The sequence below is a fragment of the Pongo pygmaeus genome, chromosome 1 (genome assembly GCF_028885625.2).
Source record: "Pongo pygmaeus isolate AG05252 chromosome 1, NHGRI_mPonPyg2-v2.0_pri, whole genome shotgun sequence".
NCBI lineage: Eukaryota > Metazoa > Chordata > Mammalia > Primates > Hominidae > Pongo > Pongo pygmaeus.
In genome coordinates, this window is record NC_072373.2 from 214,154,862 (window position 1) to 214,173,461 (window position 18,600).

Genomic DNA, 18,600 nt, shown 5'->3' on the forward strand with positions numbered 1-18,600 from the left:
GTACAGGAAACGCTGGTAAACTGAGAGAGTATGTTTACCATGAGGGAGGCCTCAAGGGCTCTTCTCTGGCCCTAAGCCCAAACTGGATTTTGCCTCATTTTCCAAGGTGCAAATGAAATGGTAAAAGTTGATCAAAGGAGAGGGCAGAGAAAGAAGGAGGACGACTCCTCCCTCCCAGGTCCACCTTCCTTGGTGTTGCTCGAGGGATCAGAGGAAATGCATGAACATAGGTGCGTGGGAACTATGGCTGCTATATGAACTCAGTGCCCTCCAGTTATGAGCTATTGTGAGGTTCCATGATGTAATGGTGAGCGCTTTGGACTCTGAGTACAGTGATCAGCGTTCAAGTCTCAGTAGGACCTTTCTGAATAATGCCAGTGATGTTCCTATTGCTCCCTAAGCGGAATGGGGGAAATTGCCCCAGTCATGTTCACAGACCGTCCAGGCCACTGGCTGTGTGCAATTGGAGTCCCGGACCCAGCGACCCAGCAAGACCCTTCTCCTCTCACTGTGACCCTGGGCCTCCAGGTGACAGGTCTCCTCCACTGAAAAGGCTGCCTCCCCTCAATCTTAGACCCCAAGTTCTCTTTTATTCACATCATTGGGCCATTGCCCTGTGTCTCTTTGGAAGAAATGACCTATATGGAAAACTTTACTTCCAGGATTCCCTAATTCCTTCATCCCTTAGGACGGCGCAGTTTTTCAGCTGCTGGTCTTGGCTCCAGTTCTAATGCGCACATTTCATTTTGTTGTCATGGGATCCCCTCCAACCGGCTACCAGTGGGTTCATGTCCTTGGGGTCTCTGTGGACGGCAACTAGATGCTGCTGTTGTTCCAAGTCCTGACACCTGTCTCCAGGGAATTGCCTCCCTTAGCCTCCTAAATCAGCCAATATTTAGATTTGGGTCTGGGACCCCAGCAACTGTGGAGAACAGAGGTTCCCGATCCCTGGCCAGCTCTCCCGCAGTGAAGGGGAGAGGAGCAGAGCAGCTGGGAGGGGCAAGTCTGGGGCCCTGGGCAACCCCCTTCTTCCTGCCCAGACTCTGCTCCAAGGAGCAGTTGCCTTAGGACCAGATCAGATGGAAACTCTTTTGTTCTCTTCTCATCAGCAGAAAAATTTAGGCAAGAGCTCTGGAGGACCTTCCTAGCTCCTAAAAATGATGTGGCCAAATCTCTCCAGTTTTGGAAATGCCCAAGGTTACCAAGTATTTTGAGGGCTCACTTTGGAGCCTCTGAAAAGGAGGGGTGAGGGCCCATGGAAGGTACCTGAGGAATGCAGGGGATAGAGGGGAAAGAGCAGACAGGAGGGAGGAGAGAAGGAGGGAAGGGGAGACAGTTCAGTGACTGCCCTCTGCCCCCAATGTCCCCACTGTGGCACCTTCCAGCAGGTGGTTTCCATCTCTTATTGATGTCCTAAGAACTTGGCTCTATGGAACGGTCCCATCCTATTTGTCTGGCATGAGTCCTGGCAAAGTTTCTTTTCATTGTCTGGGGGATGAGATGGGGGTATATAGGTTTGCAAGTGACTAGGAGCTAAGTCAGGACCCTGTGGAGCCACTCAGAGTCAACTGTCCAGTAGCCTCCTTCCCCCATTCCCTTGCAGGATGATGGCCGGCAAGACAGGGCCTGGAGAAGACCAGGGCACCCAAGGCCACAGAAATGCCCAGGGATGAGTCCTGGCTGGAGATGCCTTGGCTGAACTCACTGTGTACTTCCAGGGTGCACAGGGCAGGGACTCTGGGGGTCTGGCCGGGAGACTGAGCAAGGGGACCTGGCAGCTTATGCAGAAGGCTTCTGCACAGCAAAGCAGACATTCTTCTTGGAACCCCCAACCCAAATCAGGTCTTCCACCTCCTCTTCCTAAAGACCCTTTACTGCAGTCATTCTTTTACTAGAACTACAAGTTTATAGCACATACATTTCAGTGCGCTCATCTGGCCAACCACCTTCAGTGGCCAGTGCCCAAGGTAACCTCCCTCCCTACCAAGACCTGAACTCAGGATCTTACCTAAGGAGAAGTTGTCCTGTTCTTTCTTTCCCACCAGAACTGCCCTGGCCCAGACCCCATTTCTGTCTGATGACCAGGACAGTCCCCTCTCCAGTCTCCCAGGTTGGGGAGGGCAGATTCTCCTCAGCTCCCTGCCCCTGAGAGACCCCAACAGTCCTGCATGGCTTCAGCCCACAGAAGACTATCCATGGCCCATATCTCTCAAAACTCTCCCCTCCCACTCTGAATCCACCCTCTACTGCATGCTCCCCTCACAGAACAGACATGGTTTCTTTTCATGTCCTCATTTTCCCTACCCATATCCCAGGTTGACTTTTCTGTCTTAGAACTACCTGTCCCTCTTTGGACAGCATCTTCTTGGTACTACACATGAAGATGTCCTGCTCTCCCCTGCTCAAGGAGAGAGTGCCTGACCTGAGCTGGGCCCATCAGATCCAGTACTTACCCAGAATAGGAAAAAGATGGGGAGGGTGACCAAAGATTACAAAAATCTCTGAAGCTTATCCACTTGAGAGAGAGTCCCTGAAGATACTGGCCTTTCATTCCCGCTATGTATATCCAATGTGACTGAACTCTGAATAACATATACAAGTTATAATAATGTAGTAGTTAGTCTTCAAACTAGGACACAAACATGCTAGAGGGTAAGGTAGTGAGAGGCATGTTTGGGGGTGGTGGTGATGAGCAAGTATGTGAAGGAGATATAGCCCTAAACTTGAAAATCAAAAAGTAATAATATCCATTTAGACATAAGGAGATAAATAACTAAATACTTGCTTCTATGTGATGAGATTCTGGGAGTACACAAGGGGACTGCTGTTTTACTAAACAAATTTTCAAGTCTATATAACTTTGATAAAGTATCCAAATAAAAAAATTCCTTTCCCATATATGTATGTGTGTATATATGTATTTGTATATGCATATATATTTGCATTCTTTGTATTTTGAATATAAATATTTATATAGTCATGTTAATCCCTCTTTTCATTTAAGGATTTGAGTTTGATGTGATGCATGCAATGTGGTCCCACTGTGTGACTACAGAAATGTTGGCAAAAGTAAGTTCAGAGGAAATGGTAGGCAAGTACTTCCCAGTTTTGGCCAGAGATGCAGAAAAAAAGAATTCTCATAAAATAATAAAAGTATGACTTGTTATAGCTTCTTTTCACAGTAATTTGGATAGAAATTAGCAAAATCAGAAATGTATACTTTGGTCCGACAATTCCGTCTCCAGGTATCCATGGAGAAATAGACAAGGGATGCACGACAGATACCTGTGTCAGTCTGGTCCCTGCAGTTGTATTTGTAATAATACACATTGGAGAAATTTCACGGCCATCGGTTAGAGAAGGTTTGAAGAATGACCCATTCATATCAGGAAGGACTTTTCAAAGATCAAAGCCTGATGGAAATGCTGGAGGCCGTGACACTGATAGGAGCTCATGCGTGTTGATCAATTACTATGTGACAGGCATTGGCTCCATGCTTTTCCTGCACTGCTCGTTTAAATATTGGACAAACTAAGTGTTCTGATTTAGCCCATTGGACAGATAGAAATGGAAGCACAGAAAATTAATGTGTTTAACTTCAAACCCTGGCAGATTAGGTTTTTCACCCAGAGCCTGTGGCTTCACCATAGGTGTGATTCAGGTTCTGTCGTTCTCCACTTTAAGAATTTCCAGTATTCCAAATACGAGAAGCTGAGAAAGCAAACAAACAAATAAACAAACTCAAAACCCTAAAAACTGGGATAAGTGAGGGTAGATGTTTGCTGGGTGTGGATTCATAATGGACTTTTTTTGCCCCAAGCAACAAAGAGGCACCTTGGAAAATAGACAAGAGACAAGAAGAAGAGAAGCTTTAAGATATATTTGGTCAAGGAAGAGACTCTTCAGAGGGAAGACCACATCAGCTAGAAACATGAATGCGACTGGCTGGGCTCAAACCACTGACTTTTCAGTCAACTTCTGACAGCACTAACCTAGTGTTCCAGAGACACTGCTTGTTAAACAGTGAAAGCTGTTGCTCAATTGTGTCATCCATAATTGTCAAATATTGTCATTTAGCAGCACAAGGAAGTATTCTCTGTTGCCAAGCTAGAGTACCCATTACTCTTCTGTTTTGCTGAACATTCTTCCCCACCACAAACCCTCTTCAGAAGACTGGGGGCTCCTAAAACGTTGAGGCCAAGAGTCCTGTCCTTGTGCATGTTTGGGCATTGACCCAGGGCCAAATCAGTGGGAGACTCCTCCACGCACATGCCAGGTCCCAGGTGACAACTGCAGTCTCTGGATCTCAGGTCATCCACTTTCCTATTCCTAGCTCACTTCACCCATCATGAAGCCTGGTCAGGATTGCCAGAGACCCGAGTGGGCAGGTGCCCACACTAAAGACAGAACCTGCTGTGTGTCCACCTTGCTGATCCCTCCATCATTCTAGACAAGGCTTTGTGAGCCAAGGACCTTGGGTTTGCTCACAAGGCAGCCCCTCACCTAGTGGGCATTTGTTCATTATGTATATGTATATGTATATGTATATGTATATGTATATGTATATGTATGTGTATGTGTATATGTATGTGTATATGTATATGTAGTCCTCAGGTTGTATTCCTTAAATATATATAATATATGTAATTCCTTAAATATATAATTTTAATACAAAATTTTTAAAAGATTCCTTTCATAAACATTTACAATAACACCAAGAAATATCAACTACATAGCAAAGATGTGAAAGCCAGCCAGGCTCGCCATAGTATCAAGAAATATAAACTACATAGCAAAGATGTGAAAGCCAGCCAGGCTCAGCTTCAAATCTAGCACTTAGGAAGGCCATGGCAGGAGGGTCGCTTGAGCTCAGAAGCTTGAAACTAGCCTAGGCAACATAGTGAGACCTCATCTCTACTGAAAATCAGAAAAATTATCCGGGTGTGGTGGTGTGAGCCTGTAGTCCCAGGTACTCAGTGGATGAGGCCCTAGGATGTCATCAGCCTGAGAATTCCATGGTGCAGTGAGCTGTGATCTTGCCACTGTACTCCAGCCTGAGTGAAAGAGTGAGATCGTGTCTAGAAACAAAAGAAGAAAAAAAAAAGGTGTGAAAGCCTATATATTGAAGACTACCAAGTACTGCTGAGAGCAGTTAAAGACCTTTGGAACAGAGAATATTCCTTCTTGCATTTCAAGATTGCTTTTGTTTTGGGGGGACACTTGCTATTTTTTAGGAATATGAAGTTCTTCTTAGGTATTCCTGTAAAAAAGGCCACTTTTTGATAGGATTGTGTTGAGTCTGTGGATTGCTTTGAGTTGTGTTTTTCTCTTAACCATGTTACAACTTCCAACCCATGGACACAAGATGTCTTTCCATTGATTTCGGTCTTCCTTAGTCTCCTCGAGCAATGTTCTGTGGTTGTCTGTGTACAAGTACTGCACCTTCTTGAACAAATTTATTCCCAGGCATATGATTCTTACGGGTGCTATTATAAATGAAATCATTGTGTCCGTTTTCTTCTCAGATTGTTCATTGCCATCACAACGGATTGTTTGCTGAAAGTTTGCTGAATTCACTTATTAACTCTGATAGTGTGTGTGTGTGTATGTGTGTGTGTGTCTGGTGTCTGTGTGCAAGTATGTGTGTTTGCATTTGTATGTATTATTTGGGATATTCTATATATAGGATCACACCATCTGCAAATTGAGATCATTTTGTTCTCTGTTCAAAAATATTTTTTCTCATGTTTATTTTTGAAAGATAATTTGGCCAGGTGTAGAATTGTAGGTGACAGGTTTTCTTTTTTTAAGTACTTTATTGCAAACTTCTTGTTTGTAAAGTTTCCTATGAGAAATCTAATGCCATCCTTACATTTAGTGCTCTGTATGTAACATGTTCTTTTCCCTTTTATTACTTTTAGGATTTCCTTTTTATCACTGGTTTTGGGTGGATTTGATTAAGGTGTTCCTTGGTGAAGTTTTCTGCATGTTTCTTGTTCTTAGGATAATCATATTTCTGTAATATTTGAAGTTGATGGTTTCCATGGAGCTTCTAAATCTTTCATCCAGTATGTTTTAAATATCTTTGTCTCTCTTCTCCACTACCTGCCCTTCAGGGATTCCATTTAGCCCTATACTAGGGTGTTTAAAGTTTTTATGCTGATGGTCTTTTTATGTTTTCAAGTCATTTGTCAATGTGTGTTTCATTTATGTTAGTTTCAACTTCTATTCCTTCTAGTTCAATAATCTTCTCTTCTGCAATGTTTAATCCAGTGCCTTCTTCCATTTCAGACTGTAAGTCATAGTTTTTATCTACAGAATTTGATATTTAAAAAATCTTCAACCTCTCCATTTAACTAAAATACAATTATTGCTCTAATGTCCTTTTCTTCTATTTCCAACGTGTTTGTCAATTTCAACTAGATTATTAGATTCTTCATTACGTGTCATGTTTTCCTGCTTCTTTGGCTGCTTGATATTCTTTTATTTTTATTTATTTATTTTTTTGGGGATGGAGTTTCACTCTCGTTGCCCAGGCTGGAGTGCAATTGTGTGATCTCAGCTCACTGCAACCTCCGCCTCCCAGGTACACAAGCCATTCTCCTGTCTCAGCCTCCCAAGTAGCTCAGATTACAGGCATGCACCACCATGCCCAGCTCATTTTTTTGTGTTTAGTAGAGACGGGGCTTCACCATGCTAGTCAGGCTGGTCGAGAACTCTTGACCTCAGGTGATCCACCCGGCTGCTTGATATTCTAAGATTTGATGCTGGAGCTTCGGTGTCAATGCTCAAAAGTGCCCAAAGACACTGCCTGACCTCAGTGTCTATGCACACCCAAGCCTTTGCAACAGGAGAGGTAGAGACAGCAGAGATGAGTGTGCTACAACATGCTGGTAGAGGGTACCCCAATTGTGCTTGGGGCTTCCTATGCCTCATAGAAAAATGTGCCTTCCTTAATTTTTCCCATAAGAACAACCCTACTTCATGCCCTGTCTCTCTGTCCAAACACCAGGACAGCCCTCAGACCAGTCTCGACCACCCAATGGATTGACAAAGGTCCAGACATGATTCAGTGGAGAATGCATTCTCTTGTCAACAAAGGGTTGTGTAGAAACAACTGGACATGCATATCCCCAAAGGAAAAAGATTCACCTGAACCTCAATACTGACTCAAAAACTAACTCCAAATGGATTATGCAACTAAATATGAACTATAAAACTAGAAAAAGTATAGCAGAAAATATAAGACAAAATCTTCATGACACAGTTAGGCAAAGTGTTCTTTGTTATCAATAAACACAAACCATGAAAGAAAACGTTCATAAATTCAACTTTATAAAAATTAAAAGTTTTTGCTCAACACAAGACAGTATTAAGAGAATGAGCTGCAGATTGGGAGAGAAACAGGGGAAATGACAAATGTGACAAAGGGCAAGTGTGGTAGTTACTTGCACGTGTCACTGTGACCGAGCACCAGGGTACAGGGACATTCGGCCAAATGTGATTCTGGTTGTGCTCCAGAGAGTGTTTCACATATGATTAACATCGGGATGGGCAGACCAAGTGAAGCAGATTGCTCCCCTTAACGGGGAGGGGGGGACTCATGCGATCAATCAAAGGCCAGGAGAGAATTAAGAGGCCTAATGGGAAACAAATGCTTTCCTGGGTATCCAGCTTTCCTTCCATCTTGGGAATTTCAGCCTCCATAATCTCAGAAGCAAATTCACATATGTATACACACGCTTATACATTTCATAGGTATGTGGCTAAGAGTGTATTTTTAAAAGTTCAGCCATGAGATGATCGGTGAAGCCAGCCAGTGAATAAGGGTGTGTTCTTTTATATGACTTAGTCTTCTTTCGTACACGATTGAAGTTCTGCATTTGAAGTAGGAGGATAGGAGACAGCAAGTCCACCTAGGATGATAACAGCTGAATTTCTCAACAGACACTTCAAAGCCCTAGGGGTTAACTTAGAGAGTCAAAAATCCCACCCATAACCCTGCCCCTAAACACCAGGGCTAGGGAACACTGTGGCCCTCAGGTGATTTTCTTTAACTGGGTCTGGGAGCCACACAAGGGCAGAGGGAGCAGGAAACACTATGCAAATCGAGGCCAGGACAGCAGGGAGGGCCTGTTCATGACAGAACACAGGTAAAACTCTCCTCAGAAAGAGCATGTGGAGAAACACAGATCATGCCTGAGACCTGCTGGATTAGAGCACTGGCTACTGGGGAATTGAAAGGAAAGGGCTTCACCGTGCAGGGGACCAGAGGTGCCAGTCTTGGAAATGCAGAATTGCTGTGAGATGGGGAGGCATGGACAAAGGAAGCATCCTCTGGAGACTCATGGTGAAGAGAACAAACAAATGAAGTAACTGGCAGAAATTAAAGGTCCTGGTAGAACAGAATAGAATCCCACAACGAGAACATACACCATGTATGTCCCGCAAGGAAGACAATATCTCCTAAAAACGCAAGAAAAACCATTTTGGGCAAGCACCTTATATCCACTAATGCGATCCATGTATCAAGACCGTGAGGAAGATTAAACATGCTAAACTCAGCGAGACCTGACTCCCTCATGAGGACTCTGTTGAGGATGAGTACCACTCAGCAAGTGATGACTGTGACATTCACTTTTGAACAGCTCATGAGCATTAATATATTTAATTGTGGATCTAAACCAAAAACCAAGGTGCGGGCAAGATGACAACCACAGAGTGTCACTGCTATATGTTTAGGTTCAAATACTATTATGAGAAGTGGCCGGTAAAGGAGGTAGGAAAAAGAAAACACATCATGTAATTGACTGTCATATGGAAATATTTGACGTTGAAAGTCATAATTTAAAACGTATAAACCAAATATTAGAAGTGTGTCTAGTTCAAAGGGGGGAAAACTGTGAAACATTTTTAGTCAATATCAAACATGAGCTACACAACCCTTCCTAAATGCCAGAGGCACACACAGACACACACACACACACTCTCACAAAGAATATAAATAACTAGAACCAAGAAATGGAGTAAATACATTCTGCTTCATATGGTAAACATAGCCTACAATGTGGGAGAGATTAGAAAATAAACAGGGAAATGAAAATGTTTTTATTAATTCGCATCAGTACCCACCAAAACCAACCAGCATAACAAAAGATTATAACACTGAATGTAAAAAACAATCCAACAGTCCAGAGTGATAGGCAAAAGTTTTTAATCGTATAGATTAAAATGACTTTGGAGGAAAATTAAAACTCAGGCAGAGAATGTTTTTTTTGAACAATAGACACTAGCAAAAACAAAGGCCCAGTAAAAATTGAGACAGAACATTTCCAGTGTAGAGATATGAATATAAGAATAGACACAGGCAGGGATGATTAATAAATGATAAAATGTTTAGAGGATGATCATTGGAATACAGGACGTTTATACTTTTAAAAACCACTCTCCCAAATACTTCATTATAAGTAAGGTGTCTCTAAAAGGGATAGATCTCCTAGACCCCTCCTTAACCAAATAACCAGTCCTGATATCATGATAATGCTGATAGACAAACTAGACCTTCTCTGCCCACAGATGGGCTGAGGTTGGAAACTCACAGTATTGACTCTGCAGTGTACTTGACAAAACGTTTAGGCTGAATTTAATCATGAAGACATTTTCAGACAACTTCAGAATGTAGACCATTGAGCCAGACAGCTGACCTGTCCTCTGCAAACAAGTCCATGTCACCACAATCAATGACAACAACAAAAAGATGAGGAAATATTTGGGGTTCAAAATAAGTAAAGAAATGTAGATACATTATCATTTACTTTTTTTGAACCCAAAATATCCCTCCTCCTTTCTGTTGTGTGATTCGTGGTGACGTGGACTGTGTGAAGGAGACAGGTCAGTTGTCCTGCTCAGCGTTCTACATTCTGCAGTTGTCTGGTGATTACCTCCTATGAAACTCAGGCTAAGTGTTTTCTGCAAGAACATGGCATTGTTCATATTCTGCACTGGCAGAGTCCCGGGTGACATGCTGTCTCTTGCCAGCGGCTCCTGACTCCTGTTCTTTATAGGATGGAATTGAAAGGAGCAGGGCTAAGGCCTCTCAATGCTGTTTGTCCATCTAGCTGTGGTCTTCCTAAGTATTGATATCAATTGGAGGCTGAAGGACTATGGCTTCTCTACTCAAAGGAGCCTAGTGGGGTAACAATTGTCAAGAGCAGTCAGTGGTTCTGAAATACAATCCTCAGCCAAGGATCCCCCCTGTGTTACAGATGGATCAGCTAAAACAAACCAACGCTGATGATACAAAGAATGGGGTTAGGTTCATTGAAACCAGGGTAACACCTTAGGATGAGCTAAACACAAAGATGACACTGACCTTGAGCAGGTATAGAAGCTCAGAGACATGCCTGCAAAATGAAATCCCTGAGGAATTTTGTAGCTACCCAGAGATATCTGGTTCAAATTAGAATGTCTGGCAGATCACTCCCGGCATGTGCTACATAGTCATGTGAACGTGTCACAGCTAACTTGGGTCCAATGTCTTCAGACTGAGCACAGGTGGCCACTGGCATGGTCTCAGAATAGGAATAGAGCCACGCCCACTTTCCCATCCTATGTCTGGGCTTCCAAAGGGAACTACAGTTTCATTCAAACCTACATGTGCCTATAGGTCCTGCCTGCAGCAATGACATCTCTCAGCTTAGTAAGGGCTACTTAGTGTGGGAATATGACTCCCATCTGGAAGACCAGGTGGTGCCTTATCACCGTCAAAGTAAAAAACCTATTGTCCATGTCAAGGGCCAAGCTGATGTGTTGTTCATCAAATGAGTAAAAGGCACTTCTGTAGTGCTGGAATGAGGCATGTAGTTCAAAGTAAGTTGAAGTAGTCGAATAACATCTATCCAGTGAGTCCTGCAAGACTTCAGGCTCTTCTGCTTCCATCAGCACCCCATCGAGCCTGGAAAAGGAGACAAAACTAAAGAAGCAGCCAGGGAAAATCAGACACCACAGAGCCCCAACTAGATTTCAGGGGTAACATAAGGAAGTGGTTAAAAAAGGAAAAGCATAGATCCATTAATGAGGTAAAAATATTATTGCCTTTATGTTGGGATAGAACAGAGTCAGGTAGAAAACAGTGAAAGAGAAAGACAGAGACAGAGAGAGAGACAGAGACAGAGACAGAGAGAGACAGAGAGAGAGAGAAAGTTAGCTCAGTGAATTGGCCAGGCGACACACTGATAAGGGAGTAAAAGGACACTCTGAGTTAGTGCCCTCTTGACACACAGCAAACAGTGATCATGAGAAGAGTGAGCTCAATAGTTTTCCATCAAGTGTGCTTAAAATTCCATGCAGTCGCCATAAGGGTACAAATTCTGAGGTATGGTCAACCTATGGTATATTAGTAAATGATAAGGGGAGGAAGAAATGGAAACCTAAACGTCTACTGCAATGAAAACCAATAGCAATGTCAGTAGGAGTAATTCAGCCTTCATTGAAAACATGAAATCAAACACAGTGTTTTCCCTGGATCTGTTGTCTCCAGGTGTTAACACAGAATTAAGCGACCACAATTGCTGAAAGTTACCTGGGGCATGGTAGGTTTTGATCTTCTTCCCCTTCTTGGTACTTTTCAATTTCTGCAATAAATTCAGACATGGACAGACACATTAAGCTGATTCCCCTACACACATAACATTCCACTGCCTAATCCTCACACACGGACCTCAGGCTCCTCGGCATAAGAATAGGACACTGTGAGAGATATATTTCAGGAGGCCTGAAGGCTGGTCATGATAGAGATTCCTTGGTTTTTGTCCCAGAAACTAAGGGTAAAGTGTTCCTATTCTGGTAGATCATTATCCCAATACCATTTGTCCCAAGTTTCTGCAAATGGTTATGCCATATTTTTCCAATCAATTTAAAGCAAATGCCCTCAAATGATTTCTAGGAGAAAACCCACAATATTCAGCCCTGTCTCATCAAATACTCAGATCGTTCATGGTTGTGAGGATTTTAGACACTGAAATGAGAGTGAGAAAGGAAATCTACAAACCCTTGAGTCAAAATCATAGTTCTCTGAATTTGTCCCATCTGCCCAGGTCCAGTGCCTTGAGAGTAGAATCAGAGTGCCACAGGTATGGCCTGAGACTAGGAAGAGAGCCACGCTCACTCACCCATCCCATGTTTGGGCTTCCAGTTAGAACTAGAGTTTCATTCAACCTACATGTGCCTATAGGTCTTCAGTGCAGCAATGACATCTCTCAGCTCAGTAACGGCCTCTTGGAGCAGGAATATGATCTCTATATGGAAAACTCAGTGGATCCTTATCACCTTCATAGAAAGGTACTCACCATCCACGTCAAGAGAAAAGCCAATGTGTTGTTCCTCCAATGAGTAAAAGCAACTTCCGTAGGGCTGGCATGAATCAGGCAGTTCTAGATAACTAGAAGGAGTCGAATAACATCTCTCCAGTGAGTCCTGCAAGTCCTCAGGCTCTACTACCTCCAGCAGCTCTCTACTGAGCCTGGAAAAGTAGAAAATGTAAAGAATAAGCCAGGGGAAATCAGACACAGCAGAGCCCCAACTGGATTTCATGGGGAGCACAAGGAAGTGGTTAAAAAAGAAAAAGGATACATCCATTAATGAGGTAACAAATTATTGCCTTCAGTTGGGATGGAACAGGGCCAAATAGAAAAGAATGAAACAGAAAGACAGGCAGAGAGACAAAGAGACAGAGGCAGAGAGAGAGAGAGCTTAGTGAGTTGTCCAGGTGACACACTGATGAAGGAGTACAGGACACTCTGAGTTAGTGCCCTCAGGACACACAGCATACAGTGATCATGAAAAGACTGTGCTCAATAATTTTCCATAAAATGTGCTCCAGTTTCCGTGCAGTCACCATGAGGATACAGCTTTTGAAGTATGGTCGACCTACGGTAGGTTAGTAAATGATAAGGGGAGGAAGAAACGGAAACCTAAATATCTACTGCAATGAAAACCAACAGCAATGTGAGTAGGAATAATTCAGGCTCGGTTGAAAAGATGTAATCGATAATGTCGGCCTGCTCTGCTTTCCCTGAACCAGGAGTCTCCAGGTGTCAACACGGAATTAGCTGTTGACAATTGCTCAGACTTACCTGGGGCATGGTGGGCCTTGGTCTTCTTCCTCTTCTTGGTCCTTTTTAATTCCTGCAATAAATTCAGACAGGGACAGACAAAATAAGCCAATTCACCTACATCCATAACAGTCCACTGTCTAATCCCCACACAGGGACCTCAGGCTCCTCAGCATGAGAACAGGACAATGTGAGATATACTTCAGGAGGCCTCAAAGCCAGTCAATAGAGATTCTTTGGTTTGCATCTCAGAACCAAGGGTGAAATGTCCCTATTCTGGTAGACAGTTATCCCAAAATCATTTATCCCAAGTTTGTGCAAACAGTTATGCCTTATTGTTCCCATCAATTCAAAGAAAATGCCCCAGATGATTTCTAGGAGGAAAACTGCAGTATTCAGCCCTGTCTCATCAAATGCCCAGCTCATTCATGGTTACAAGACACTGAAATTAGAATGAAGGAGGAAATATACAAACCCTTGAGTCCAAATCATTGTTCTGTGAATTTTTTACATCTGCCTGGGTCCAGTGTGCTGAGAGTGGGCTCAGGTTGCCACAGGCATGGCTGGAGACTAGGAATAGAGCCATGCGCACTGACCCATTTCATGTCTGGGCTTCCAACTGAAACTACAGTTTCATTACAACCTCTATGCGCCCACAGGTCCTGCCTGCGGCAATGACATCTCTCGGGTCAGTAAGGGCCACTTGGAACAGGAATATCACCCCTATCTGGAGGACCAGGTGGAGTCTTATCACCTTCATAATAAGGTACTCACTGTCCACGTCAAAAGCCAAGCCAAGGTGTTGTTCCTCCAGTGAGTAAAAGGCACTTCTGTAGGGCTGGCATAAGTCAGGCAGTTCAAGATACCCACAAGGAGTTGAATAAAATCTATCCAGTGAGTCCTGCAAGACTTCAGGCTCTTTCTCATCCAGCAGCTCCCTGCTGAGCCTGGAAAAGTAGGAAAAGTAAAGAATAAGCCAGGGGGGATCAGAAACCACACAGCCCCAGCTAGATTTCATGGGTAACATAAGGAACTGTTTGAAAAGAAAAAGGACAGATCTACTAATGAGGTAAAAAATTATTGCCTCCAGGTTGGGACAGACCAGGGCCAGGTAGAAAAGGATGAAAGAGAAAGACACACACACACACACACACACACACACACACACACACACACACACACACACACATTGAGAGAGAGAGAGAGCGAGAGAGATAGTGAGCTCAGTGAATTGGCCAGGTGACATACTGATGAGGGAGTCAAAGAACACTCTATATTAGTGCCCTCAGGACACACAATGAAGAGTGATCATGAAAAGAGTGGGCTCAATAATTTTGCATAAAATGTGCTCAAGCTTCCCTGCAGTCACCATGAGAATACAGCTTTTGAGGTATGGTCAAACTTCACTAGGTTAGTAAACGATAAGGATAGGAAGAAATGGAAACCTAAACATTTACTGTAATGAGAACCAAAATCAACGTCAGTAGACATAATTCAGACTTGTCTGACAAGATGAAATCATTACTTTCAGCATGTACTGTTTTCCCCGGACTTGGCGTCTCCAGGTGTCAACATCAAATTAACTGTCCACAATTTCTCAGACTCACCTGGGACCTGTGGCCTCTTGGTCCTCCTTTTTCACTTGATCACACCAATGTCCTGCAAATAAATTCAGACAGGGCGTCTTACATGAAGCAGTTCTTCCTTGCACACAAAAACATTCCTCTGTCCAATCCTAACTCAGGGACATAAGTCTTCTCAGTGTAAGAACAGGAGACTTTGAGAGAAATATACCAGGAGGCCTGAGGCCAAGTCTTGAGAGAACTGACTTGGTTCCTTTCATGAGCCTTGGGCAAAATTCCCCTGTTCTGGAATGTGATCTTCCCAGTGTGCTCTGTCCTAGGTTTGTGTACACAAATGAGCAATGTTTTTCCCAATAGATTTGAGGCACATCGTTCTAATGCCTCGTAGGAGAGATACTGCAATATTCAGGCTTCTCTCATCAAATACCCAGGATTTCATAGTTTATGAGATTGTGGACACTGAGATTTGATGGAAGGGTGCGATGTACCAGCTCTTGAGTCAAAATGAGACTTGGTTCTACGCAGAAGCATCAGCTATCATGGCTTTTGTGGGTGAAAAGTCAGCCATTTATCTAGAAAACATACCAGCAAGATGATGGACAGATGAGCTAAAACAAGCCAACTAAAAGACACAGAAAATGGGGATAAATTCAGTGAAACCTGGGTCACATCTTGCATGGAGAGGTAGGCAAGGGTGACACCGGCCTTGGGCAGGTAAAGAACCACACAGACATGCTTTGGGAACAAAACTCATAAAGAACTTTGTCGCTGGCAAGAGACATTTAATTCAGGTGAGCTGATCTGATAGACAACTCCTGGACATGTGCTGCATAGCTTGGTGTGAGTTTGCCACACCTGCCTTGAGTTCAATGTCATGCCAATCGGTCCAGGGTGGCAAGGGCATGGCTGAGACTAGGAAGAGAGCAAAGCTCACTGACCCACCCCATGCCTGTGCTTCAGACTTGATTCCAGAGTGATTGAAATCTACACTGATATATAGGTTCCACCCACAGTGATGGCAACTCTCAGCCCAACCAGGGGCGCAAGGCCCAAAGATTATGGGGTCTACCTGGGACATGAACTGGAGCTTTATCACCTTCACAATGGAGTACTCACTGCCTATGTCAAGAGCCAAGCCGACTTGCTGTTCCTCTACTGAGTGAAAGGTGCTCCTGTCAGACTGGTATGAGGCAGACATGTCAGGAGAAATTGAGAGAGTCGAATCATCTTCATCCCAGGACTCCTGGGGGGCTTCCTCCTCTTCAGACTCCTGCAGATTCCTGATAAGCCAGGCAGGACAGGGTTGACAGAAGACATAACCAACAGAGATTAGACGACAAACCTTCCAGATGATCTGATGGGAGACAGAATGGAGTGCTCACAGAAACCAAAGGCATTTTTCCTTCAAGAGAAATAAAACTATCCTTCGAAATGCAGGCTGGAGGTTGACTGCTCTGAGGACTGAACAAAAATGGGCAGCATGTGCTCAGTACATTTGCCACAGATCAGCCAATGCAGGGCACCTAGACTCTCTCTGTAAACTACTATCACGACTTGCAGCACAGAGAACTAACACAGGGCTTCAACTACTTTGTATAAATTGGGTTGAATTTTACATGCAGCATTGAAGTGAACAGAGCTCTTGAGGCAGTGCAGACACAGATCTTGCGTATTAAGCATCCCCTTTTTAAAATATTTTGATATAATATGCTTATTTTTTCAATTTCTTTGCTTACACAAATACTAGCAAACATACTAACAAAAAATAAGCAGAAAGCATATATACATTCTCTCCCTGGTTTTAAACACATGGGAGAGAACAGGTGACACCAAGAAATCCCTGTTTGAAGGTCTGGAGTGGACCTCCAGCAAACTCCACCAGACCTGCAGCTGAGGGACCTCACTGCTAAAAGGAAAACTAACAAACAGAAAGGAATCAACGTCAACAAAAGGACATCCACACCAAAACCCCATCTGTAGGTCACCAGCATCAAAGACCAAAGGTAGATAAAACCACAAAGATGTGGACAAACTGGGGCAGAAAAGCTGAAAATTCCAAAAACCAGACAACTGCTTCTCCTCCAAAGGATCACAGCTCCTCACTAGCAATGGAACAAAGCAGGACAGAGAATAACTTTGATGAGCTGACAGAAGTAGGCTTCAGAAGTCGGTAATAACAAAATTCTCCGAGCTAAAGGAGGATGTGCAAACCCATCGCAAGGAGGCTAAAAACCTTGAAAAAAGATTGGACGAATGGCTAACTTGAATAAACAATGTAGAGAAGACCTTAAATGACCTGATGGAGCTGAAAACCATGGCACGAGAACTACGTGACGCATGCACAAGCTTCAGTAGCCGATTCGATCAAGTGGAAGAAAGGGTATTAGTGATTGAAGATCAAATTAACGAAATGAAGTGAGAAGAGCAGTTTAGAGAAAAAAGAGTAAAAAGAAATGAACAAAGCCTCCAATAAATATGGGACTATGTGAAAAGGCCAAATCTACATTTGATTGGTGTACCTGAAAGTGACGGGGAGAATGGAACCAAGCTGGAAAACACTCTTCAGGATATTATCCAGGAGAACTTCCCCAACGTAGCAAGGCAGGCCAACATTCAAATTCAGGAAATACAGAGACCACCACAAAGATACTCCTCGAGAAGAGCAACTCCAAGACACATAATTGTCAGATTCACCAAGGTTGAAGGAAGGAAAAAATGTTAAGGGCAGCCAGAGACAAAGGTCGAGTTACCTACTAAGGGAAGCCCAACAGACTAACAGTGGATCTCTCTGCAGAAACCCTACAAGCCAGAAGAGAGTGGGGGCCAATATTCAACATTCATAACGAAAAGAATTTTCAACCCAGAATTTCATATCCAGTCAAACTAAGCTTTCATAAGTGAAGGAGAAATAAAATCCTTTACAGACAAGCAAATGCTGAGAGATTTTGTCACCACCAGGCCTGCCTTACAAGAGCTCCTGAAGCAAGCACTAAACATGGAAAGGAACAACCACTACCAGCCAGCCACTGCAAAAACATGCCAAATTGCAAAGACTATCAATGCTAGGAAGAAAGTGCATCAACTAACAGGCAAAATAACCAGCTCACATCATCATGAAAGGATCAAATTCACACATAACAATAGTAACCTTAAATGTAAATGGGTTAAATGCCCCAGTTAAAAGACACAGACCAGCAAATTGGATAAGGAGTCAAGACCCATCTGTGTGCTGTATTCAGGAGACCCATCTCACGTGCAGAGACACACATAGGCTCAAAATAAAGGGATGGAGGAAGATCTACCAAGTAAATGGAAAACAAAAAAAAGCAGGGGTTGTAATCCTAGTCTCTGACAAAACAGACTTTAAACCAAGAAAGATCAAAAGAGACAAAGAAGGCCATTACATAATGGTAAAGGGATCAATTCAATATGAAAAGCTAACTATCCTAAATGTATATGTATCCAATACAGGAGCACCCAGATTCATAAAGCAAGTCCTGAGAGACCTAAAAAGAGACTTAGACTCCCACACAATAATCATGGGAGACTTTAACACCCCACTGTCAATATTAGACAGATCAATGAGACAGAAGGTTCACAAGGATATCCAGGACTTGAACTCAGCTCTGCACCAAGTAGACCTAATAGACATCTACAGAACTCTCCACCCCAAATCAACAGAATATACATTCTTCTCAGCATCACATCACACTTATTCCAAAATTGACCACATAGTTGGAACTAAAACACTCCTCAGCAAATGTAAAAGAACAGAAATCACAACAAACTGTCTCTCAGACCACAGTGCAATCAAATTAGAGCTCAGGATTAAGAAACTCACTCAAAACCACACAACTACCTGGAAACTGAACAACCTGCTCCTGAATGACTACTGGGTAAATAAC

At 43.2% G+C, this 18,600-nt stretch overlaps 1 protein-coding gene across 10 annotated transcripts in view; it reads right to left on the bottom strand.

The window, feature by feature from the left end:
- Positions 1 to 9,197: 9,197 nt before the first annotated feature.
- The window catches only part of LOC129006519 (neuroblastoma breakpoint family member 1), a 72,252-nt gene continuing 62,849 nt past the window's right edge, over positions 9,198 to 18,600 (bottom strand). For all 10 annotated transcript variants that reach the window (XM_063659075.1, XM_063659081.1, XM_063659073.1 and 7 more), the window contains 7 exons: positions 15,812 to 15,975; positions 14,720 to 14,771; positions 13,887 to 14,059; positions 13,134 to 13,185; positions 12,348 to 12,520; positions 11,582 to 11,633; positions 9,198 to 10,954 (listed from right to left, as the gene is read on the bottom strand). In XM_063659075.1, coding sequence (XP_063515145.1) covers positions 10,711 to 10,954; positions 11,582 to 11,633; positions 12,348 to 12,520; positions 13,134 to 13,185; positions 13,887 to 14,059; positions 14,720 to 14,771; positions 15,812 to 15,975 — 910 coding nt within the window. In that variant the 3' untranslated portion in view covers positions 9,198 to 10,710. The remainder of the gene's footprint in view (positions 10,955 to 11,581; positions 11,634 to 12,347; positions 12,521 to 13,133; positions 13,186 to 13,886; positions 14,060 to 14,719; positions 14,772 to 15,811; positions 15,976 to 18,600) is intronic.